This window comes from Psilocybe cubensis, chromosome 3, assembly GCF_017499595.1.
Source record: "Psilocybe cubensis strain MGC-MH-2018 chromosome 3, whole genome shotgun sequence".
Classification (NCBI taxonomy): domain Eukaryota; kingdom Fungi; phylum Basidiomycota; class Agaricomycetes; order Agaricales; family Agrocybaceae; genus Psilocybe; species Psilocybe cubensis.
The window spans coordinates 855,168-880,170 of NC_063001.1; the positions used below are offsets into that span (position 1 = coordinate 855,168).

At 49.5% G+C, this 25,003-nt stretch overlaps 6 protein-coding genes across 6 annotated transcripts; 3 read left to right on the forward strand and 3 right to left on the reverse strand.

Moving 5' to 3' along the window:
* Nucleotides 1-489: 489 nt before the first annotated feature.
* Nucleotides 490-873, forward strand: JR316_0003063 (uncharacterized protein; the record flags this gene model as incomplete). Its single annotated transcript, XM_047888844.1, has 1 exon — nt 490-873. One exon carries the CDS (start codon nt 490-492, stop codon nt 871-873), a length of 384 nt encoding a protein of 127 aa, XP_047751218.1.
* Nucleotides 874-4,688: 3,815 nt separating this feature from the next.
* Nucleotides 4,689-6,558, reverse strand: JR316_0003064 (putative glutamate 5-kinase; the record flags this gene model as incomplete). Its single annotated transcript, XM_047888845.1, has 6 exons — nt 4,689-5,227; nt 5,284-5,458; nt 5,556-5,651; nt 5,846-5,956; nt 6,056-6,243; nt 6,432-6,558. 6 exons carry the CDS (start codon nt 6,556-6,558, stop codon nt 4,689-4,691), a joined length of 1,236 nt encoding a protein of 411 aa, XP_047751219.1.
* Nucleotides 6,559-7,874: 1,316 nt separating this feature from the next.
* JR316_0003065 (uncharacterized protein) lies at nt 7,875-8,628 on the forward strand (the record flags this gene model as incomplete). Its single annotated transcript, XM_047888846.1, has 3 exons — nt 7,875-8,149; nt 8,222-8,540; nt 8,605-8,628. The coding sequence occupies 3 exons, from the start codon at nt 7,875-7,877 to the stop codon at nt 8,626-8,628; spliced, it is 618 nt and encodes a 205-aa protein (XP_047751220.1).
* A 69-nt stretch (nt 8,629-8,697) lies between these two features.
* JR316_0003066 (uncharacterized protein) lies at nt 8,698-9,053 on the reverse strand (the record flags this gene model as incomplete). Its single annotated transcript, XM_047888847.1, has 3 exons — nt 8,698-8,870; nt 8,936-8,960; nt 9,018-9,053. The coding sequence occupies 3 exons, from the start codon at nt 9,051-9,053 to the stop codon at nt 8,698-8,700; spliced, it is 234 nt and encodes a 77-aa protein (XP_047751221.1).
* A 6,316-nt stretch (nt 9,054-15,369) lies between these two features.
* JR316_0003067 (putative glutamate 5-kinase) lies at nt 15,370-17,243 on the reverse strand (the record flags this gene model as incomplete). Its single annotated transcript, XM_047888848.1, has 6 exons — nt 15,370-15,908; nt 15,969-16,143; nt 16,241-16,336; nt 16,531-16,641; nt 16,741-16,928; nt 17,117-17,243. 6 exons carry the CDS (start codon nt 17,241-17,243, stop codon nt 15,370-15,372), a joined length of 1,236 nt encoding a protein of 411 aa, XP_047751222.1.
* Nucleotides 17,244-18,559: 1,316 nt separating this feature from the next.
* JR316_0003068 (uncharacterized protein) lies at nt 18,560-19,313 on the forward strand (the record flags this gene model as incomplete). Its single annotated transcript, XM_047888849.1, has 3 exons — nt 18,560-18,834; nt 18,907-19,225; nt 19,251-19,313. 3 exons carry the CDS (start codon nt 18,560-18,562, stop codon nt 19,311-19,313), a joined length of 657 nt encoding a protein of 218 aa, XP_047751223.1.
* Nucleotides 19,314-25,003: the final 5,690 nt, after the last annotated feature.

Genomic DNA, 25,003 nt, shown 5'->3' on the forward strand with positions numbered 1-25,003 from the left:
AAACTTACGACTTTTCAACCTTCGATCCGAGCCCAGACACCAGCATAACACCATAGGTAACGTACCAAAACACCCTAAATCCCAGGAAGACACGGAAAACGCGCAGAATTGTACGGTACGTATAGTGGATTTGTGCATTCTGGCTGAAAATTGTCAGTGGTTGCTTTCATTTCCGACCTTCTAGGTTGGGTGACGGCAGCCTGGCCTAGCCGAGCAGGTCCCCGCTAGTGCCGGAAAAGACCAGGAAGAAGGGGAGTTGTTGGAAATGGGCTGTATTCGCGAATCGGGGGAGGGGGAGGATGTTGGTATGTACGTGAGTTGAAAATTTTGTTGAATTTTTTGGGATTGTTGACTTGGGGTTCACGATTTGAGTTGCGTGGTGTATAGTACTATTAACTGATATACAGGGATACTCGAGTAATGCCTTTTGAATGGCTGAATTCACGCAATTCAGTCTGATGTCTATTCGGGCGCTTAACACTTTTTCAAATGTCCAACTTTTCTCAACACCCCAGGACTCAAATCTCGCTGCTCATCTACAACATTACATACTATTCTAACCCCTCGGCTCTCAAAAATTCCCCTAAACCTCCTCAAACTGCGGGAATGCGCGATTTACACCATTTCACGGCTCGACGTGAACAACTCCAAATTGCCGACTTTTCCTTGCACCACGGCACATCATCTCTTCAACCACGCATCACTACATCTATACGCATCCGCCAAACCGCCTCAAATGGCGAGTATGCAGCAAACGGCCGCGGTACGCATGCCACGTTGTTATTACACTCCCGTACGGTATCCAATCAAGTCCGTTCTTCTGGCCTCTGGAGCACCGAGTCACAACGTTATTCGCGAGCCGAAGAGTGCTAGGCTAATCTATAATAAGGTCCAGATAGAATGGAAACGACTGAAACAACGTAAATTGACGTATCGGGGGAGGAGGAGAATGTCATTGGTTTGTATGTCAAACAAATGTCATTGCTTCCTGTGAGTGATTTCGGACTATTCTAGGTAATATATCAGTACTGGTACACCATACCCTGCCTGTGAGCTTGTTGTAATCTATGCTCTGCGGATGAAATTGTGTGAAGTCAATTTTAGGACGAGTACTTGAAAATTCACAAGAGATTTCAATTTATTCTATTAGTTACAAGTGCATTTTGTCGTATTGTCTTCTATTCACACTCTATGGTACACTATTCAACTCACAGATGCATTATAGAGGTCAAACTACCGTGAATTTGACTGCCACGTCATTGTGTTTTGCTCAATCCTCCGAAACTTCAGAGTCTCGATACTGGTCGCTGAACATTGCGATGGCTCCGAGCAGCCGAGGCGCTAGCCTCATTGGGCTAAAAACCTGCCATAGACTCCAGTTAGACTTGAAATTTGCGCTCAAGAACGGAACAGGGGCTTGAGGAACCCCTGCACGAGTTATTTAAGTATCCGTTTCCGAGACGGATTTTCGGCCGCAGAGTGTAATGAATGAGCATCGAAGCGGGTATATCAAATCTATACAATGCTACAGATAGTCAGCGAGTATATGGATGCAGCCTGATTTACCGCTATGCCCACCAACCATTTCTGTCAAGTAGATATTGAGATTGTGTCATTTTTACAGGTAAAGCGAGTCAGAGTTATATTTAACTCCCATGAAAACAGATTCAAATACAATCGCTACAACGAAACTGACCTTCAAACGCAGTAGAAAGCTCTCCAGCAAACACTTACGTAAATGTGGGCCTGGATTGTTGTTCAGCCCAGATTTAAAATTAGGCTTGAATCGAGGATCGTGAATCAGGAATCATGATGACGCAGATCGGGCGCTAGCGCGACTATTCCAAAAGCGGGTTTCAAAGGAAGCAGCGGCGCTTATTGCTTGTTACGAAAATGTGCGTCATTAGATTAAACAGCTCAGCTGCCCTGACACGCGTTCGACGCGTCGCGTCGAGTTCAGGTGACTTTGCTATTTTTTAAACCGTTTCGCGTTTAGGGGTTCAGCGTGTCATACTGGCGTTCAGGGTCTTTTTCCCCGCTGGAATTGTGGATGAGACGCGTTGCGTCACATTCAGGATACCTGAATGCTGAATATGCATTATGCGCGTGTTGTGCCAGCGGTACAGGACGTTATTTTGGACGTGAATGCACGTAATGTTGTGAAGCAACGTTCAACAAAACTACGGGCTTCTACACGAAAGTGGATCTCCGGGTCTAGCAAAATGATACGAGTTTACTAGGATGGAAGACGGCTGTTCCGGTGCTTGAGCAGGGATTGTACCCAGTATTGTAATAATAAATTTGTGGATGTGGACAGATTTCGGACATTTGTAGCAGGATCTTTTGCCTTAGAATTCAAGTTGGATAGCAAACAGGGAAGCGGAATCACTCATATTCATGGACTCCTAAGAGTCAAGTTATGGCATTCCATAAAATAAATTTTACACTTCGTAAACGAAGTTGGAGTGAAGCGAAGACTAGTCTAATTGATGAAGCTACAGAATGAGGTGATGTGCCAGCAAAAATACAACGTGACCTTGAAAACTTGGAAAAAAAGAGTATAAAGAGGGAATGGAATTTTGTGAACCCCAGCCGTGCATTATGCCCTAATGCTGGACGTGTTTTTCTTCGACGCGCACCCATCCTCGTCGTTGCCTCCCTCGTCGTGCACCCGCCTTGTCATGCACCCTCCTCATCGTGCACCATCCTCATCGTGCACCTTCCTCGTCGTGCACCTTCCTCGTCGTGCACCTTCCTCGTCGTGCACCTTCCTTGGTGTTGTGTTCTTCCTATGCCATGGTCCGGTTTCTCAGGCATACTCTGTGATCCGCAATGTAAGTGTTATATGTTTCAAAGATGTATATAGTACTAACGATGGAAGCAGAATCAAAGTGGAGATTTGGACGTCCGGTGAATGCTCGTGAAGGAATGCACGGGAACCAAGAGGTATGAGACTTTATGTGTAGTGTTGAGAACATGTACTAACTTTGTATTAGTTGCATCTCAAAGCTACGCGTTGATATTTGCATCTGACAATAGAGGGCCGTGGTATGGGTAAGTGTCTTGCTATTCAGAGTGCTAGACACGCGTCTAACTGTTTTTCGTAACCCAGATTGCTCCGATGCGATGCATTTCTTTCCCGCGAGCATGCCCAAATGTGTCCGCCGAGCTAAACTCCTCGTCCCAAACTCGTGCACCACCAAATTATGCCCTGACGCTATGTATCGTCGTCCGGCGAGCTGGACCCTCCATCTTGCTTGTCCCAACTCTGTGCAACGAAATGTATGCCCCAACAAGATATATCGTCTTCCGGCGAACAGGATCTACCCCACTCCTTATCCAGTTATGCCCCGACGCTATATATCGCCGCCCGGAGAACTGGACCCTCCCCTTGCTTGTCCCAACACAATATATCGTCTTCCGGCAAGGAGGAACCACCCCACTCCTTGTCCAAATATGCCCCGACGCCATGTATCGCCGTCCGGCGAGCAGGACACTCCCCTTGCTTGTCCCAACACGATATCTCGTCTTCCGGCGAGCAGGAACGACACCATTTCTCATGCAGAAGTTTTATAGGCGCCTATCTATGCCCCGACGCCATGTATCGCCGTCCGGCGAGCTGGACGCACCTCCTCCCTCATCCTGAATTCATGTGCAACCAGTAGCTATGCCCCAACGTCGTGCAGCCTCTTTGGAGGCAGTGCTATGCTCGCACCCAACCTATCGTCGTCCGGCGAGATGTATTGCTGTCCGCCGAACTGGATACACCCTACTCTTCACCCAGCACCCTCGAATCATCCCCCTATGGCGTCCGGCGAACACGACACATCGTTATCCGGGGAATTATGACCCAGTGCATCCAACATGGTGCCACCCGGCGAGCAGGACTCACCCGAGTCACCCCGCTATGCTCTGACACAACATATTGGCGTCCGGCGAACACGACATGTCATCGTCCGGGGAGTTTTGACCCAGGGGTATGCTCCAACGCAACGTATTGTTGTTGTGCGAGCTGGACCCACTCCCATCCTCGTCCAAATGTCTTGTCCCAACCCATGGCCCTCGAACCCTCTGACACGACGTATTGGCGTTCGGTGAGGTGGCCTACAGTGAACCCAGTGGAATGAAGTTACGCACCTTTGAAGAACACGTATGACGTGTCGCCATCCCGTCCCGCCGTTCAAGTTTGCGACCCGTCGTCGTGGTTGTGTGGCAAGAAGGACGTTTGTCCCGTGACGCGACTTGCGAGTAAGTGATTCCACCTTGTGCTGACTTGAATTTCTAGATATGAGACTGAGACCCGGTGAGTGATTTCCCTGTAGATAGACCGGTTACGCCCCATTCTGGCCTTCGGGCGGGGCTAACCTCTGCTAGTACGATAAATTGAAGGTGTTGCGATGCATGGACTACGCTCTTTTTTTGGGCTATTAATAGATCTCGACATTTTACCGAGCGAAAACTCACCAGAAAAACACACAAGCGAGAGTCATCAAGACAAAATCAGACTCCAACTTCGCAAGAATCACATTTATTTGGCTCTACACTGCTCCGCAAACATTATAATGCACAACTTGCAACTGCAAACTCAAACACCAACCCCCGACCGAATCGTAATATTCTCAACGACATACTCCGAATCCGCATATCCCAAAACGCGAGGCAGAAGCGCACTATCCAAAAAAAACACATCAGCAATCCATCCCATAACACACAGAGACTAACCTATTCAACCCTTTAACAGCCATAATCTGCGCAGAATTGTAATTCGCGAGTCCACGGCCAACTTCAATGACATCACTCTCGCAGATTTCCTTCTCCTCTCCCTCCCCCTCCTCTTCCCCCCTCCCCCCCGCCAAAACAACAACCCTAACAGCCTGCCCCGCCGCAAACACCCCAACCACACCCAGCACCCCAACCGCCAACAACCGCCCCCCACTCTCCCTCTTCGCCAACACCCCATACGCACCCCCATCAACCACCACACTCCCCGACGGATTCAGCGTATTTCTCGTCCACGCTTTCAAATCGCGCAGCGGTGTAGGCGAAGCGAGGAAGAGCGTGTGTGGCGGACGCGGGAGGACGCGGTCTATGATTTTGAATACGTTCTGTGGGGTTTGGCTTGTTGTGATTACTGTTGTTACTCCCGCTGCAGTTGCTATTTCCGCTGCGATTAGCTTGGTCTCCATACCACCCGTACCGAGACTTGACCCTAGCGTATTCGTACTGACTGCATTCAAAAAATAAAATTAAAAAAATAAATGAAATAAAAAAAAACCCACACACCCTCCCGCCTAATCCCAGCAACACTCTCAACGACCTCAATCATCCTCGCACCGGGCTCCTTCCTCGGGTTTGCCGTATACAGCCCGTCCACGTCCGTCAACAGGAAGAGGTAGTCCGCGTGGATCATGGAGGAGGTTATAGCGGATAGGGTATTGTTGTCCCCAAATTTGATTTCCTGTTGGTTTGGATGTGGATTTGCATTCGCATTTGTGTGAGATACGAGTTAGCTTGGTGTAAAGAAAAAAAAAGGATGAGGAAAAGACAATACGCACACTAACAGAAACCGTATCATTCTCATTCACAATCGGCACAACGCCCATACTCAACAGCTCATTGAGCGTGTTCACAGCGTTCAAATACCGCGTGCGCTAGATGTAAAAAGTATACATTGCGAGTGAGTATGCGTAAAACGATAACAAAGGGAAATAGGAAAATTGGAAAATAGGAATAGAAAGGGATAACATGAAACACGACGCGTAAAACGCTCTCGCGCACACAAGTCCCAAGCCCCCCAAAAAAAGACGGAGCAAAAGCAAAAGCAAGAACCAAAAAAAAAACTCACATCAGAAATATCCCCCCTCGTCAAAAGAATCTGCGCAATAGGCTGTTCGAGCTGGCTGAACAGGTTATCCCATAGCGCTATAAGTCTGCCTTGGCCGATGGCCGCTAGTGCCTGTCCAAGTCCACAAGTAAAGTAATAAAAATAAAAAATAAAAAATCAAGTCAGCGAACCCAACCCAAAAAAACCCCCCAAAAAAACACGCAAACCCACCTGTTTCCCAACAAGACTCCCCGGCCTCCTCTCCATCCTCATCCTCCTCATCCCCACCCCAATCGCACCCGAGCTAACCAGCACAACGCGATGCCCGTGCCTTTTCAGATCGACGACGACTTCGACGATGGCGGAGAGTTTGGAGAGGAGGGGTTGGTGGGTTGTTTCGTGTACTATTGAGGATGTGCCTGTGGGGTGGGGTGGGTGAGTATGGATGGGGTGAGTTATGTATGGAACAGGGTGGAGGAGGGGATGGGGGGTGGTGGTGGTGAGGAGGAGGAGGAGGGGGATGAGTGGGTGTGCGCAGGAGGACGAGGGGGCGAGGGGGACGAGAAGGAGGGAGGAGGGATGAATCAACGCGTCTACAAACACTCACCGAGTTTAATCACGATCGTCTGCGGTGGCACACCGTTCCGCGGGAGGGTAGACGCGGGCGCCGGGGCGGGGGTGGTGGAAGGCGCGGGGGTCGCTGGTGATGGTGTCGGCGGTGACGGTGAATGCATATCGTTGGTATTATGCTTATGGTCATGTGATTACAATGTCAAAGTCAAGGAAAGGCGATGTGTGATGTCGGGGGTGCGGTAGTGGTAGTGCGTTAGTGTTGTCGGGGTGCGGTAGTGGTAGAAGAATGCCCTTTGCGATGGATGCGTGGTGGTGTGTGGTAGTGCCGACGGTGGTAATCAAGCTCCTAAGAACACCGCAAAGCAAAAAGCTAAAGCAAAGAAAAGGAAGAGTATCAGCACTGAGCAAATCAAGTCAAAGATCGATGACGAACAAGAACGAGAACGAGATGTCGATGACGCCAAAACCAAAAAATTTAGCCGGTCGTAATAAAGAGTACGTACCGGTACAAGTAAGTACGCGTTCGAGTCCGCGTTCGAGTCCGAGCTATTCAACCCGAAGTGTTTGCAATGTGTGTGGTGTCGGCGGTGACGGCCCGCTGTTTGGCAGGCAATCAGCTAGGCGCGTCAATCGTGTCTCAGTAGACTCGCCCAGTTCCTGCTTTGTTCACCCTCCGATCAGCCGCCTGCACCATGCATTCTCTCCTCCCATCCTCACTTAGCCGGCGTGTCGTGTAGGGCCCGATTTGCCTCTCTGCGCAGCGACGAGCGAGCGTTGGCGTCCGCGCGTCGTCGACTCGACATCTGTGGAAGTGGGTTAGCAGCGGTGCACTTCCAAGGTGCGTCAGTAGCTCGTTGTGATGCTTACCGTTACTCATCGTGCCACCAATCCCTGTAGCCTGCCTCTCCTGTATCAATAATCCCGCCCAATACTCATCAACCCCTCCCGCTCAGCGTCAACACTCTCCACCGCCTCGCATCCTCCGCAGTTCCGCACATCGTATCCACTTTGACGACGCCTTCTTTGCGCTGCGTCAACTAGACGTTGGCATCTGTCCGTCCATGAGCGGTAGCAACTCACCGTCGCAGTCTACCTCTGTCGCTGCATCGATCACATCGTGGTAGTGCCAGAACTCGATGGAGAACTTCGAAAATCGGTCAGTAAATTTCATGACAGCTATCGGGCAGCTGCTTACCCTCTTTCATCGTGTCGCCACCCTATCCAGAAAGCATCGGATCAACAAGCACCCGCCGTCAGTTTCCTTCAACCCACCATGGCAGAGGAGCGGGATGGAACCCTCGGGACGGCATCAAGACCGTCTCGAGTCCTTTGGCGTGGTTTTATTGCAGAGGCGGGCAGAGGAGACTAGTTAGAATAAGGTGCGTCAGAAGATTATATGTCAGCCATCATGCTTTTGCTTACCGTCGTCGCTGTTGCTTTTGACTTGTCCAGCAAGTATCTTATCAACCAGCTCACCATGGCCAGTGCGTATCCTAACACTCACCACACATCGCCAATCACCCTCAATTCCCACATCGACCAGCATCCACCGTTATTCGTCGTCAACAGTCGCTGTGGCCCGTCGAGAGCGAGGTGGATCAGTCAGGATGCATCAAGACCGTGTTTTGTCCCTCGCAGTCCACTCTGCATCAATGGTGAGAGGCACAGCTCGCTGTCGGGTGTGCCCACGGCGTCCTTTTCATTGTTACAAAGGCGGGCGGAGGAGAATTGTCAGGTGAATCCACGTCCAAGGTGCGTCAGTACGTTGTATGGCAGTTATCCTACTGCTGCTTACCGTCGTCGCTGTTACTTTGACCTGTCCAGCAAATATTTTATCAACCAACTCACAACGTCAGTCAACCTCAAAGCTCACCATGGGCACCGCGTATTGTTACGATCGGTATTCTTCGCCAATCACCCTCAACACTCGTATCAACCACCATCCATCGCTATTCACCCACAACAATCGAGGCGGCCGAGAGATCGAGAGCAGGATGAAATAGCCGGGAAGCGTCAAGCGCGTATCGTCCATCTCGGTATCAATGGCGAGGGGTGCCCCTCGCTGTTGGGTAGGGGCCAGGCGTCGTTTTTGGTCGTTACAGAGGCGGGCAGAGGTGACTGGTTAGGAGAACCTACGTCCAAGGTGCGTCAGTTAGATTTTATGAAAGTCATCGGCTGCTTACCTCGTTTATTGTGTCGCCGTTCAGCCTATCCAGCAAGCGTTAAATTAACCAGCAAGCAACGTCAGTTGCCCTCAACACTCACCGTGGTACAGATATCGCATCGACCCGCATCGACCGTTATTCGCCATCAACTATCGCCGTGGCCGAGAGATCGAGAGCGGGATGAAATAGTCCGGAGGCATCAAGGCCGTCTGTATCGTCCATCTCGGTATCAATGGCGAGGGGTGCCCCTCGCTGTTGGGTAGGGGCCAGGCGTCGTTTTTGGTCGTTACAGAGGCGGGCAGAGGTGACTGGTTAGGAGAACCTACGTCCAAGGTGCGTCAGTTAGATTTTATGAAAGTCATCGGCTGCTTACCTCGTTTATCGTGTCGCCGTTCAGCCTATCCAGCAAGCGTTAGATTAACCAGCAAGCAACGTCAGTTGCCCTCAACACTCACCGTGGCACAGACATTAGGAGCGGATTTGGGACACATGTTTTGTCCCCCATAGTCCGGTGGATCCAACTTGGTGACAGAGGCGGGTGGAGAATCCACTTCCAAGGTATGTCAGTAAAGTCTATGTCAGTTATTGTTCTGCTGCTTACCATCGTTTATCTTGTCGACACCGTCTTGTACCTTTCCAGAAACCTTCGTATCAACCAGCACACGCTGTCAGTCGTCATGGTGGATAGGTCGAGAGGATATCCTGTCAAGGTGCGTCGTCAGCGTTGTGCGTATCATAGAGCATCTTACTCACGGAAATCATTCCTTTTCTGTGCAGCGAGCAGCGTTGTGAGCAGCAGCGTGTCGTTAAGTGGGTGCAACTCACCGTTGCGGGCAGGGCGGGACAGGTTAGGAGGTCGCTCTGTAGAGGTGCGTCGTCAGTGTTGAACTACCCAGAATCGCCTCGGCGTCGTGTCAATATCACTCACCGTCGTGTCAAAGAACACCTGTGGAGTACTCAACGTCAGCGCCATCGAGAACCAGCCACAGAGCTTACCGTCTGCCCGAATGCGCCATCCAAGCCCGAAGAGAAAAGAAGCGGAGAGCTGAAGAGGCAGAGGAGAGTAGGCGGTGAGGGGGATGAAGAATGCCAGCAAGGTGCGTGGTCTTTATATACCCGCGTCGGATTCTAGTACGCCTGTGATATGTCGTAAGTAGTCCGCAAAAATAAAATATATAGAATCTTTGTTTTTTTTTTGGGTGTCGCTTGTTAGTGCGGATTCGGATTCGGGTTATGCGAGTGTGGTCCGATCGTCCGTGTGTGTCGAGATTGTAGATTCGATGTGATTCCTCCGTTTGCATTTGGGATAATTGAGAAACTGGGTGGTTGTATTGTATGGTGAAATGGGATTTCGTGCTTTCGTTCGTTTGAGCTGATATGGATGCATTGCGCTCAACAGAGTATTATATCCAATTCAATACAAAATAAAGATTTGCAACACAACAAGACTCAAACCAGGACCATACAACCCATTGCACAAGTACTAGGTTCATGAAGTACGCCATTTCACCCGAAATACCAATAACGAGACTTCAGCACCAAATCCCCTCGAACAACCTTCCACAATGTTCAAATGCTTCACGACTCGGGGAAACCAGTACGTACATTCAATCCACCACCCATACGTACGCTACACATAAACACATAAACCACACATTCTAGCTCTCCCGGAGTGCGGACACTTGCTCTGTAGTCAACACCCGCAGAACTTGTCTTCTGCACAGCGACAGATTAATTGAACGCCGCTGTCTTCCTCCGATCTGACGTTATGGATAGCCGAGGTGGTGTAATTCCGGAACCGAAGGAAAAGGAAAGCGGTTGGAATGGGGTGGAATGCGGATTTGGGAGAGGAGGTGCAGATTTGGTTGGGATGACATTGTTTGAGATGTTTCGATGGTTCTGCGGGGCGGATGGTTTGGAGGGGTAGAGTTGAGAGGTATCGTTACCCCTGTTGGCTCTCTAGAGGTGTGTGTTTCGAGCAAAAGGTGTTATTTGCGCTGTATGTAGACATGCACGTTCTCGGCGCTTATTTGGAGTTGATACCCAGTACGAATTTTTTCATCACACTCCGAGCTCAGAAAGACTCAAAGACATACTCACATACTCAATAGGCCTTACAATATCCCTTAGGGGCTACCCGACACTGAAAACCCATGTAAATCCGTTATTCCAGCAATGAGGGCATTCGGCTCAATAAACACACATGCAATACGAAACCAGACAAAACTTACGACTTTTCAACCTTTGATCCGAGCCCAGACACCAGCATAACACCATAGGTAACGTACCAAAACACCCTAAATCCCAGGAAGACACGGAAAACGCGCAGAATTGTACGGTACGTATAGTGAATTCATGCATCTGGCTGAAAATTGTCAGTGGTTGCTTTCATTTCCGACCTTCTAGGTTGGGTGACGGCAGCCTGGCCTAGCCGAGCAGGTCCCCGCTAGTGCCGGAAAAGACCAGGAAGAAGAGGAGTCGTTGGAAATGGGCTGTATTCGCGAATCGGGGGAGGGGGAGGATGTTGGTATGTACGTGAGTTGAAAATTTTGTTGAATTTTTTTGGGATTGTTGACTTGGGGTCTACGATTTGAGTTGCGTGGTATATAGTACTATTAATTGATATACAGGGATACTTGAGGAATGCCCTTTGAATGGCTGAATTCACGCAATTCACTCTGATGTCTATTCGGGCGCTTAACATTTTTTGAAATGTCCAACTTTTCTCAACACTCCAGCACTCAAATCTCGCTGCCCATTTAGTACATTGCATACTATTCTGACCCCTCGTCTCTTAAAAAGACCCCTAGAAATCTTTGGACGGTGGAAATGCATAATTTACACGATTTCACGGCTTGACGCGAACATGTACAAATTGTCAAATTATCCTTGCACCACGCCGCAGCATCTCTCCAAACACGCATCATAACACTTATAGGCATCCGTCAAGCCACCTCATACAACGTTAACGCAGAAAACGGCTGCGGTACGCTCGCCACGTCGTTATTACAATTCCGTACCGTATCCAATCAAGTCCGTTCTTCTGGACTCTGAAGCACCGAGTCACAACGTCATTCGCGAGCCGAAGAGTGCTAGTCCAGTCTATATTAAGGTCCAGATAGAATGGAAACGACTGAAACGACGTAAATTGACGTATCGGGGGAGGAGGAGAATGTCATTGGTTTGTATGTCAAACAAATGTCATTGCTTCCTGTGAGTGATTTCGGACTATTCTAGGTGATATATCAGTACTGGTACACCATACCCTGCCTGTGAGCTTGTTGTAATCTATGCTTTGCGGATGAAATTGCGTGCAGTCGATTTTAGGACGAGTACATGAAAATTCACAAGAGATTTCAATTTATTCTATTAGTTACAAGTGCATTTTATCATATTGTCTTCTATTCACATTCTGTAGTACACTATTTCAGCTCACAAACGCCTTATAGAGGTCAAACCGCCATGAACACAAATGCCACGTCATTGTGTTTTTCTCAATCCTCCGAAACTTCAGAGTGTTGATACTGGTCGCTGAACATTGCGATGGCTCCGAGCAGCCGAGGCACTAGCCTTATTGGGCTAAAAACCTGCCATAGACTCCAATTAGACTTGAAATTTGCATTCAAGAGCGGAACAGGGCACGAGGAACTCCTGCACGAGTTATTTAAGTATCCGTTTGCGACACGGATTTTCGGCCGCAGAGCGTAATAAATTTGTATCTGATCGCGTATATCAAACCTATACAGCGTTACAGATAGTCATCGAGTACATGGATGCGGTCTGACTTACTGGTATACCCACAAACAATTTCTGTAGAGTATACCTCGAGATTTTGATATATTTACATTGAAAACACGCCAGAGTTATATTTAACTCCCATTAAAACACCTTCAATTACAGTTGCTACATCAAAAATGACCCCCAGACGTAGTAGAAAGCTCTCCAGCAAACACTTATGTAAATGTGGGCCTGGATGTTGTTCAGCCCAGATTTAAAATTAGGCTTGAACCGAGGATCGTGAATCAGGAATCGCGATGACGCAGATCGGGCGCTAGCGCGACTATTCTAAAAGCGGATTTCGTAGGAAGCAGCGGCGCTTATTGCTTGTTACGACAATGTGCGTCATTATATTAAACAGCTCAGCTCTGCCCTGACACGCGTCCGACGCGTCGCGTCGAGTTCAGGTGACTTTGCTATTTTTTAAACCGTTTCGTGTTTAGGGGTTCAGCGTGTCATGCTGGCGTTCAGGGTCTTTTTCCCCTCTGGAATTGTGGATGAGACGCGTCGCGTCACATTCAGGATACCTGAGTGCTGAATGTGCATTATACGCGTGTTGTGCCAGCGGTACAGGACGTTATTTTGGACGTGAATGCACGTAATGTTGTGAAGCAACGTTCAACAAAACTACGGGCTTCTACACGAAAGTGGATCTCCGGGTCTAGCAAAATGATACGAGTTTACTAGGATGGAAGACGGCTGTTCCGGTGCTTGAGCAGGGATTGTACCCAGTATTGTAATAATAAATTTGTGGATGTGGACAGATTTCGGACATTTGTAGCAGGATCTTTTGCCTTAGAATTCAAGTTGGATAGCAAACAGGGAAGCGGAATCACTCATATTCATGGACTCCTAAGAGTCAAGTTATGGCATTCCAATAAATAAATTTAACACTTCGTAAACGAAGTTGGAGTGAAGCGAAGACTAGTGTAATTGATGAAGCTACAGAAATGAGGTGATGTGCCAGCGGAAATACAACGTGACCTTGAAAACTTGGAAAAAAAGAGTATAAAGACGGACTGGAAATTTGTGAACCCCAGCCGTGCATTATGCCCTAATGCTGGACGTGTTTTTCGTCGACGCGCACCCATCCTCGTTGTTGCCTCCCTCGTTGTGCACCCTCCTTGTCGTGCACCCTCCTTGTCGTGCACTATCCTCATCGTCCACCCTCCTCTTCGTGCACCTTCCTCGTCGTGCACCTTCCTTGGTGTTGTAGTCACCCTATGCCATGCTCCGGTATAGACTCTGGTCTCTTGGACATGTTCTGTGTTTAACCTTGTAAGTTTTATATGTTTTGTTTCGAAGACTCATGTAGTACTGACAATGCATGCAGAATCAAAGTTGAGATTTGGATGTCCGGCGAATGCTGGTGAAGGAATGCATGGGAGTGAGAGGTATGTGACTTTGTATGTAGTGTCAGAAGATGTACTGACTTTGTATTAGTTGCATCTCGAAGCTACGCGTTGATCTTTGCATCTGACAATAGAGGGCTGTGATATGGGTAAGTGTCTTGCTGTTCAGAGTGCTAGACACGCGTCTAACTGTTTTCTGTAACCCAGATAGCTTTGACGCGATGTATTTCTTTCCCACGACTCCGAATTGTTAGTGCCAGCATGCCCAAATGTGCTCTGAGGCAACATATCGTTGTCCGGCGAGCTAAACTCCTCATCCCAAACTCATGCACCACCAAACTATGCCCCGACACGATATATCGCCGTCCGGCGAGCTGAACCCTCCCCTTTGCTCGTATCGACTCCATGTGCAACCAACCAATGCCCCAACGCAAAGTATTGCCTTCCGGCAAGCAGGATATAGCCCACTACGTATCAAGCTATGTGCCGACACCATGTATCGCCGTCCGGCGAGCTGGACCCTCGCTTTTCTCGTCTCGACTTCATGTGCAACCAACGTATACTCCAACGCGATGCATCGTCTTCCAGCGAGCAGGATTTAACCCACTACGTATCCAGCTATGCGCTGACGCTATGTATCGCCGTCCGGCGAGCTAGACGCATCTCTTCCCTCTTCATGTGCAACCAGTAGCTATGCCCCAACGTCGTGCAGCCTCTTTGGAGGCAGTGCTATGCTCGCACCCAACCTATCGTCGTCCGGCGAGATGTATTGCTGTCCGCCGAACTGGATACACCCTACTCTTCACCCAGCACCCTCGAATCATCCCCCTATGGCGTCCGGCGAACACGACACATCGTTATCCGGGGAATTATGACCCAGTGCATCCAACATGGTGCCACCCGACGAGCAGGACTCACCCTAATTACCATCCGGCACCCTCGAGTCACTCCACGATGGCGTCCGGCGAACACGACATATCGTCGTCTGGGGAGCTTTGACCCAGGGGTATGCTCCAACACAACATACCGTCGTCTGGGGAGCTTTGATCCACGACGTATTGGCGTTCGATGAGATGGGCCACTGTCAACCCGGTGGAATGAAGCTACGCACCTTTGAAGAACACGTATGACGTGTCGCCATCCCATTTCCGCCATTCAAACTTACGACCCGTCGTTGTGGTTGTGTGGCAAGAAGGACGTTTGTCCCGTGACGCGACTTGCGAGTAAGTGATTCCACCTTGTGCTGACTTGAATTTCTAGATATGAGACTGAGACCCGGTGAGTGATTTCCCTGTAGATAGACCGGTTACGCCCCATTCTGGCCTTCGGGCGGGGCTAACCTCTGCTAGTACGATAAATTGAAGGTGTTGCGATGCATGGACTACGCTCTTTTTTTCGTCTATAATTAGATTTCAGCAATCAAACATCGTTAGCGAGATCAATTCACCCAGAAAATCGCCCTTAGCGAGAGTCATCAAGACAAAATCAGACTCCAACTTCGCAAGAATCACATTTATTTGGCTCTACACTGCTCCGCAAACATTATAATGCACAACTTGCAACTGCAAACTCAAACACCAACCCCCGACCGAATCGTAATATTCTCAACGACATACTCCGAATCCGCATATCCCAAAACGCGAGGCAGAAGCGCACTAAAAGTCATCCAAAAAACACATCAGCAATCCATCCCATAACACACAGAGACTAACCTATTCAACCCTTTAACAGCCATAATCTGCGCAGAATTGTAATTCGCGAGTCCACGACCAACTTCAATGACATCACTCTCGCTGATTTCCTTCTCCTCTCCCTCCCCCTCCTCTTCCCCCCTCCCCCCCGCCAAAACAACAACCCTAACAGCCTGCCCCGCCGCAAACACCCCAATCACACCAACCACCCCAACAGCCAACAACCGCCCCCCACTCTCCCTCTTCGCCAACACCCCATACGCACCCCCATCAACCACCACACTCCCCGACGGATTCAGCGTATTTCGCGTCCACGCTTTCAAATCGCGCAGCGGCGTAGGCGAAGCGAGGAAGAGTGTGTGTGGTGGGCGCGGGAGGACGCGGTCTATGATTTTGAATACGTTTTGTGGGGATTGGCTTGTTGTGATTACTGTTGTTACTCCCGCTGCAGTTGCGATTTCCGCTGCGATCAGCTTGGTCTCCATCCCGCCTGTACCGAGACTTGATCCTAGTGTATTCGTACTGACTGCATTCAAAAAAAAGTCAGAGATAAACTAAACGAAGTCAACCGAAAACCGCAACTCACCTTCCCGCCTAATCCCAGCAACACTCTCAACGACCTCAATCATCCTCGCACCGGGCTCCTTCCTCGGGTTCGCCGTATACAGCCCGTCCACGTCCGTCAGTAGGAAGAGGTAGTCCGCGTGGATCATGGAGGAGGTTATAGCGGATAGGGTATCGTTGTCCCCAAATTTGATTTCCTGTTGGTTTGGATGTGGATTTGCATTCGCATTTGTGTGAGATACGAGTTAGCTTGGTGTAAAGAAAAAAAAAGGATGAGGAAAAGACAATACGCACACTAACAGAAACCGTATCATTCTCATTCACAATCGGCACAACGCCCATACTCAACAGCTCATTGAGCGTGTTCACAGCGTTCAAATACCGCGTGCGCTAGATGTAAAAAGTATATATTGCGAGTGAGTATGCGTAAAACGATAACAAAGGGAAATAGGAAAATTGGAAAATAGGAATAGAAAGGGATAACATGAAACACGACGCGTAAAACGCTCTCGCGCACACAAGTCCCAAGCCCCCCAAAAAAAGACGGAGCAAAAGCAAAAGCAAGAACCAAAAAAAAAACTCACATCAGAAATATCCCCCCTCGTCAAAAGAATCTGCGCAATAGGCTGTTCGAGCTGGCTGAACAGGTTATCCCATAGCGCTATAAGTCTGCCTTGGCCGATGGCCGCTAGTGCCTGTCCAAGTCCACAAGTAAAGTAATAAAAATAAAAAATAAAAAATCAAGTCAGCGAACCCAACCCAAAAAAACCCCCCAAAAAAACACGCAAACCCACCTGTTTCCCAACAAGACTCCCCGGCCTCCTCTCCATCCTCATCCTCCTCATCCCCACCCCAATCGCACCCGAGCTAACCAGCACAACGCGATGCCCGTGCCTTTTCAGATCGACGACGACTTCGACGATGGCGGAGAGTTTGGAGAGGAGGGGTTGGTGGGTTGTTTCGTGTACTATTGAGGATGTGCCTGTGGGGTGGGGTGGGTGAGTATGGATGGGGTGAGTTATGTATGGAACAGGGTGGAGGAGGGGATGGGGGGTGGTGGTGGTGAGGAGGAGGAGGAGGGGGATGAGTGGGTGTGCGCAGGAGGACGAGGGGGCGAGGGGGACGAGAAGGAGGGAGGAGGGATGAATCAACGCGTCTACAAACACTCACCGAGTTTAATCACGATCGTCTGCGGTGGCACACCGTTCCGCGGGAGGGTAGACGCGGGCGCCGGGGCGGGGGTGGTGGAAGGCGCGGGGGTCGCTGGTGATGGTGTCGGCGGTGACGGTGAATGCATATCGTTGGTATTATGCTTATGGTCATGTGATTACAATGTCAAAGTCAAGGAAAGGCGATGTGTGATGTCGGGGGTGCGGTAGTGGTAGTGCGTTAGTGTTGTCGGGGTGCGGTAGTGGTAGAAGAATGCCCTTTGCGATGGATGCGTGGTGGTGTGTGGTAGTGCCGACGGTGGTAATCAAGCTCCTAAGAACACCGCAAAGCAAAAAGCTAAAGCAAAGAAAAGGAAGAGTATCAGCACTGAGCAAATCAAGTCAAAGATCGATGACGAACAAGAACGAGAACGAGATGTCGATGACGCCAAAACCAAAAAATTTAGCCGGTCGTAATAAAGAGTACGTACCGGTACAAGTAAGTACGCGTTCGAGTCCGCGTTCGAGTCCGAGCTATTCAACCCGAAGTGTTTGCAATGTGTGTGGTGTCGGCGGTGACGGCCCGCTGTTTGGCAGGCAATCAGCTAGGCGCGTCAATCGTGTCTCAGTAGACTCGCCCAGTTCCTGCTTTGTTCACCCTCCTCTCAGCCGCCTGCACCATGCATTCTCTCCTCCCATCCTCACTTAGCCGGCGTGTCGTGTAGGGCCCGACTTGCCTCTCTGCGCAGCGACGAGCGAGCGTTGGCGTCCGCGCGTCGTCGACTCGACATCTGTGGAAGTGGGTTAGCAGCGGTGCACTTCCAAGGTGCGTCAGTAGCTCGTTGTGATGCTTACCGTTACTCATCGTGCCACCAATCCCTGTAGCCTGCCTCTCCTGTATCAATAATCCCGCCCAATACTCATCAACCCCTCCCGCTCAGCGTCAACACTCTCCACCGCCTCGCATCCTCCGCAGTTCCGCACATCGTATCCACTTTGACGACGCCTTCTTTGCGCTGCGTCAACTAGACGTTGGCATCTGTCCGTCCATGAGCGGTAGCAACTCACCGTCGCAGTCTACCTCTGTCGCTGCATCGATCACATCGTGGTAGTGCCAGAACTCGATGGAGAACTTCGAAAATCGGTCAGTAAATTTCATGACAGCTATCGGGCAGCTGCTTACCCTCTTTCATCGTGTCGCCACCCTATCCAGAAAGCATCGGATCAACAAGCACCCGCCGTCAGTTTCCTTCAACCCACCATGGCAGAGGAGCGGGATGGAACCCTCGGGACGGCATCAAGACCGTCTCGAGTCCTTTGGCGTGGTTTTATTGCAGAGGCGGGCAGAGGAGACTAGTTAGAATAAGGTGCGTCAGAAGATTATATGTCAGCCATCATGCTTTTGCTTACCGTCGTCGCTGTTGCTTTTGACTTGTCCAGCAAGTATCTTATCAACCAGCTCACCATGGCCAGTGCGTATCCTAACACTCACCACACATCGCCAATCACCCTCAATTCCCACATCGACCAGCATCCACCGTTATTCGTCGTCAACAGTCGCTGTGGCCCGTCGAGAGCGAGGTGGATCAGTCAGGATGCATCAAGACCGTGTTTCGTCCCTCGCAGTCCACTCTGCATCGATGGCGAGAGGCACAGCTCGCTGTCGGGTGTGCCCACGGCGTCCTTTTCATTGTTACAAAGGCGGGCGGAGGAGAATTGTCAGGTGAATCCACGTCCAAGGTGCGTCAGTACGTTGTATGGCAGTTATCCTACTGCTGCTTACCGTCGTCGCTGTTACTTTGACCTGTCCAGCAAATATTTTATCAACCAACTCACAACGTCAGTCAACCTCAAAGCTCACCATGGGCACCGCGTATTGTTACGATCGGTATTCTTCGCCAATCACCCTCAACACTCGTATCAACCACCATCCATCGCTATTCACCCACAACAATCGAGGCGGCCGAGAGATCGAGAGCAGGATGAAATAGCCGGGAAGCGTCAAGCGCGTATCGTCCATCTCGGTATCAATGGCGAGGGGTGCCCCTCGCTGTTGGGTAGGGGCCAGGCGTCGTTTTTGGTCGTTACAGAGGCGGGCAGAGGTGACTGGTTAGGAGAACCTACGTCCAAGGTGCGTCAGTTAGATTTTATGAAAGTCATCGGCTGCTTACCTCGTTTATCGTGTCGCCGTTCAGCCTATCCAGCAAGCGTTAAATTAACCAGCAAGCAACGTCAGTTGCCCTCAACACTCACCGTGGTACAGATATCGCATCGACCCGCATCGACCGTTATTCGCCATCAACTATCGCCGTGGCCGAGAGATCGAGAGCGGGATGAAATAGTCCGGAGGCATCAAGGCCGTCTGTATCGTCCATCTCGGTATCAATGGCGAGGGGTGCCCCTCGCTGTTGGGTAGGGGCCAGGCGTCGTTTTTGGTCGTTACAGAGGCGGGCAGAGGTGACTGGTTAGGAGAACCTACGTCCAAGGTGCGTCAGTTAGATTTTATGAAAGTCATCGGCTGCTTACCTCGTTTATCGTGTCGCCGTTCAGCCTATCCAGCAAGCGTTAGATTAACCAGCAAGCAACGTCAGTTGCCCTCAACACTCACCGTGGCACAGACATTAGGAGCGGATTTGGGACACATGTTTTGTCCCCCATAGTCCGGTGGATCCAACTTGGTGACAGAGGCGGGTGGAGAATCCACTTCCAAGGTATGTCAGTAAAGTCTATGTCAGTTATTGTTCTGCTGCTTACCATCGTTTATCTTGTCGACACCGTCTTGTACCTTTCCAGAAACCTTCGTATCAACCAGCACACGCTGTCAGTCGTCATGGTGGATAGGTCGAGAGGATATCCTGTCAAGGTGCGTCGTCAGCGTTGTGCGTATCATAGAGCATCTTACTCACGGAAATCATTCCTTTTCTGTGCAGCGAGCAGCGTTGTGAGCAGCAGCGTGTCGTTAAGTGGGTGCAACTCACCGTTGCGGGCAGGGCGGGACAGGTTAGGAGGTCGCTCTGTAGAGGTGCGTCGTCAGTGTTGAACTACCCAGAATCGCCTCGGCGTCGTGTCAATATCACTCACCGTCGTGTCAAAGAACACCTGTGGAGTACTCAACGTCAGCGCCATCGAGAACCAGCCACAGAGCTTACCGTCTGCCCGAATGCGCCATCCAAGCCCGAAGAGAAAAGAAGCGGAGAGCTGAAGAGGCAGAGGAGAGTAGGCGGTGAGGGGGATGAAGAATGCCAGCAAGGTGCGTGGTCTTTATATACCCGCGTCGGATTCTAGTACGCCTGTGGATATGTCGTAAGTAGTCCGCAAAAATGAAATATACAGAATCTTTGTTTTTTTTTGGGTGTCGCTTGTTAGTGCGGATTCGGATTCGGGTTACGCGAGTGTGGTCCGATTGTCCGTGTGTGTCGAGATTGTAGATTCGATGTGATTCCTCCGTTTGCATTTGGGATAATTGAGAAACTGGGTGGTTGTGTTGTATGGGTTTCATGCTTTCGTTCGTTTGAGCTGATACGGATGCATTGCGCTCAACAGAGTATTATATCCAATTCAATACAAAATAAAGATTTGCAACACAACAAGACTCAAACCAGGACCATACAACCCATTGCACAAGTACTAGGTTCATGAAGTACGCCATTTCACCCGAAATACCAATAACGAGACTTCAGCACCAAATCCCCTCGAACAACCTTCCACAATGTTCAAATGCTTCACGACTCGGGGAAACCAGTACGTACATTCAATCCACCACCCATACGTACGCTACACATAAACACATAAACCACACATTCTAGCTCTCCCGGAGTGCGGACACTTGCTCTGTAGTCAACACCCGCAGAACTTGTCTTCTGCACAGCGACAGATTAATTGAACGCCGCTGTCTTCCTCCGATCTGACGTTATGGATAGCCGAGGTGGTGAAATTCCGGAACCGAAGGAAAAGGAAAGCGGTTGGAATGGGGTGGAATGCGGATTTGGGAGAGGAGGTGCAGATTTGGTTGGGAGGAAACTGTGTGAGATGTTTCGATGGTTCTGCGGGGTGGATGGTTTGGAGGGGTAGAGTTGAGAGGTATCGTTACCCCTGTTGGCTCTCTAGAGGTGTGTGTTTCGAGCAAAAGGTGTTATTTGCGCTGTATGTAGACATGCACGTTCTCGGCGCTTATTTGGAGTTGATACCCAGTACGAATGTTTTCATCACACTCCGAGCTCAGAAAGACTCAAAGACATACTCACATACTCAATAGGACTTACAATATCCCTTAGGGGCTACCCGACACTGAAAACCCATGTAAATCCGTTATTCCAGCAATGAGGGCATTCGGCTCAATAAACACACATGCAATACGAAACCAGACAAAACTTACGACTTTTCAACCTTCGATCCGAGCCCAGACACCAGCATAACACCATAGGTAACGTACCAAAACACCCTAAATCCCAGGAAGACACGGAAAACGCGCAGAATTGTACGGTACGTATAGTGAATTCATGCATCTGGCTGAAAATTGTCAGTGGTTGCTTTCATTTCCGACCTTCTAGGTTGGGTGACGGCAGCCTGGCCTAGCCGAGCAGGTCCCCGCTAGTGCCGGAAAAGACCAGGAAGAAGGGGAGTCGTTGGAAATGGGCTGTATTCGCGAATCGGGGGAGGGGGAGGATGTTGGTATGTACGTGAGTTGAAAATTTTGTTGAATTTTTGGGATTGTTGACTTGGGGTTCACGATCTGAGTTGCGTGGTGTATAGTAGTATTAACTGATATACAGGGATACTTGAGGAATACCTTTTGAATGGCTGAATTCACGCAATTCAATCTGATGTCTATTCGGGCGCTTAACACTTTTTGAAATGTCCAACTTTTCTCAACACCCCAGGACTCAAATCTCGCTGCTCATCTACTACACTGCATACTATTCTAGCCCCCCGGCTCTCAAAAAGGCCCCTAGAATTCTTTGGACGGTGGAAATGCACAATTTACACGATTTCACGGCTTGACGCGAACATGTACAAATTGCCAAATTATCCTTGCCCCGCGCCGCAGCATCTCTCCAAACACGCATTACAACACCTATAGGCATCCGTCAAGCCACCTCATACAACGTTAACGCAGAAAACGGCCGCGGTACGCTCGCCACGTCGTTATTACAATCCCGTACCGTATCCAATCAAGTCCGTTCTTCTGGACTCTGGAGCACCGAGTCACAACGTCATTCGCGAGCCGAAGAGTGCTAGTCCAGTCTATATTAAGGTCCAGATAGAATGGAAACGACTGAAACGACGTAAATTGACGTATCGGGGGAGGAGGAGAATGTCATTGGTTTGTATGTCAAACAAATGTCATTGCTTCCTGTGAGTGATTTCAGACTATTCTAGGTAATATATCAGTACTGGTACACCATACCCTGCCTGTGAGCTTGTTGTAATCTATGCTTTGCGGATGAAATTGCGTGCAGTCGATTTTAGGACGAGTACATGAAAATTCACAAGAGATTTCAATTTATTCTATTAGTTACAAGTGCATTTTATCATATTGTCTTTTATTCGCACTCTATGGTACACTATTCAACTCACAGACGCCTTATGGAGGTCAAACTACCGTGAATTTGACTGCCACGTCATTGTGTTTTGCTCAATCCACCAAAACTTCAGAGTCTCGATACTGGTCGCTGAACATTGCGATGGCTCCGAGCAGCCGAGGCGCTAGCCTCATTGGGCTAGAAACCTGTCATAGACTCCAGTTAGACTTGAAATTTGCGTTCAAGAGCGGAACAGGGGCTCAAGGAACCCCTGCACGAGTTATTTAAGTATCCGTTTCCGAGACGGATTTTCGGCCGCAGGGCATAACGAATGTGTATCTGATCGCGTATATCAAACCTATACAGGGTTACAGATAGTCAGTGAGTATACGGATGCAACCTGACTTTCCGGTATGCACACAAACAATTTCTGTAGAGTATACCTCAAGATTTTGATATATTTACATTGAAAACAAGCCATAGTTATATTTAACTCCCATGAAAACACCTTCAAATACAATCGCTACAACAAAACTGACCTTCAAACGTAGTAGAAAGCTCTCCAGCAAACACTTATGTAAATGTGGGCCTGGATGTTGTTCAGCCCAGATTTAAATTTAGGCTTGAATCGAGGATCGTGAATCCGGAATCCCGATGACGCAGATCGGGCGCTAGCGCGACTATTCCAAAAGCGGGTTTCAAAGGAAGCAGCGGCGCTTATTGCTTGTTACGATAATGTGCGTCATTATATTAAACAGCTCAGCTCTGCCCTGACACGCGTTCGACGCGTCGCGTCGAGTTCAAGTGACTTTGTTATTTTTGGAGCCAATACGCGTTTAGGGGCGTTCGCGTTCAGGGTCTTTTGCCCGCTGGCGTGGAGGATGAGACGCGTCGCGTCGAATTCAGAATACCTGCATGCTGGGTACGCGTGTTGTGCCAGCGGTGCAGGACGTTATTTTGGACGCGAACGCACGTAACGTTGTGAAGCAACGTTCAACAAAGCTACGGGCTTCTACACAAAAGTGGCCGGGTCTAGCACAATGACACGAGTTTACGAGGACGGAAGGCGGATGTTCCGGTGCATTACAACGAGAAACGCCACGATAATGTTTTGAATATGAATGGATTTCGGATATTTGCAGCAGGATGTTCTGTAGAGCCTTAGAATTCAAGTTGAAGAGCAAAAAGGGAAGCGGAATCACTCATATTCACGGACTCCTAAGAGTCAAATTATGGCATTCCATAAAATAAATTTTACACTTCGTAAACGAAGTTGGAGTGAAGCGAAGACTAGTCTAATTGATGAAGCTACAGAATGAGGTGATGTGCCAGCGAAAATACAACGTGACCTTGAAAACTTGGAAAAAAAGAGTATAAAGAGCGACTGGAATTTCATGAACCCCAGCCGTGCATTATGCCCTAATGCTGGACGTGTTTTTCGTCGACGCGCACCCATCCTCGTCGTTGCCTCCCTCGTCGTGCACCCGCCTTGTCATGCACCCTCCTCGTCGTGCACCATCCTCATCGTGCACCCTCCTTGTCGTGCACCCTCCTCGTCGTGCACTATCCTCATCGTGCACCTTCCTCGTCGTGCACCTTCCTCATCGTGCACCTTCCTCGTCGTGCACCTTCCTTGGTGTTGTGTTCTTCCTATGCCATGCTCCGGTATAGACTCTGGTCTCTTGGACATGTTCTGTGTTTAACCTTGTAAGTTTTATATGTTTCGAAGACTCATGTAGTACTGACAATGCATGCAGAATCAAAGTGGAGATTTGGACGTCCAGCGAATGCTCGTGAAGGAATGCACGGGAACCAAGAGGTATGAGACTTTATATGTAGTGTTGAGAACATGTACTGACTTTGTATTAGTTGCATCTCGAAGCTACGCGTCGATCTTTGCATCTGACAATAGAGGGCTGTGATATGGGTAAGTGTCTTGCTGTTCAGAGTGCTAGACACGCGTCTAACTGTTTTTCGTAACCCAGATTGCTCTGATGCGATGTATTTCTTTCCCGCGACTCCAAATCGTTAGTGCCAGCATGCCCCGATGCGCTCTGAGGCAACATATCGTTGTCCAGCGAGCTAAACTCCTCATCCCAAACTCGTGCACCACCAAATTATGCCCCGACGCTATGTATCGTTGTCCGGCGAGCTGGACCCTCCATCTTGCTTGTCCCAACTCTGTGCAACGAAATGTATGCCCCAACGCGATATATCGTCTTCCGGCGAACAGGATCTACCCCACTCCTTATCCAGTTATGCCCCGACGCTATATATCGCCGCCCGGAGAACTGGACCCTCCCCTTGCTTGTCCCAACATGATATATCGTCTTCCGGCGAGGAGGAACCACCCCACTCCTTGTCCAAATATGCCCCGACGCCATGTA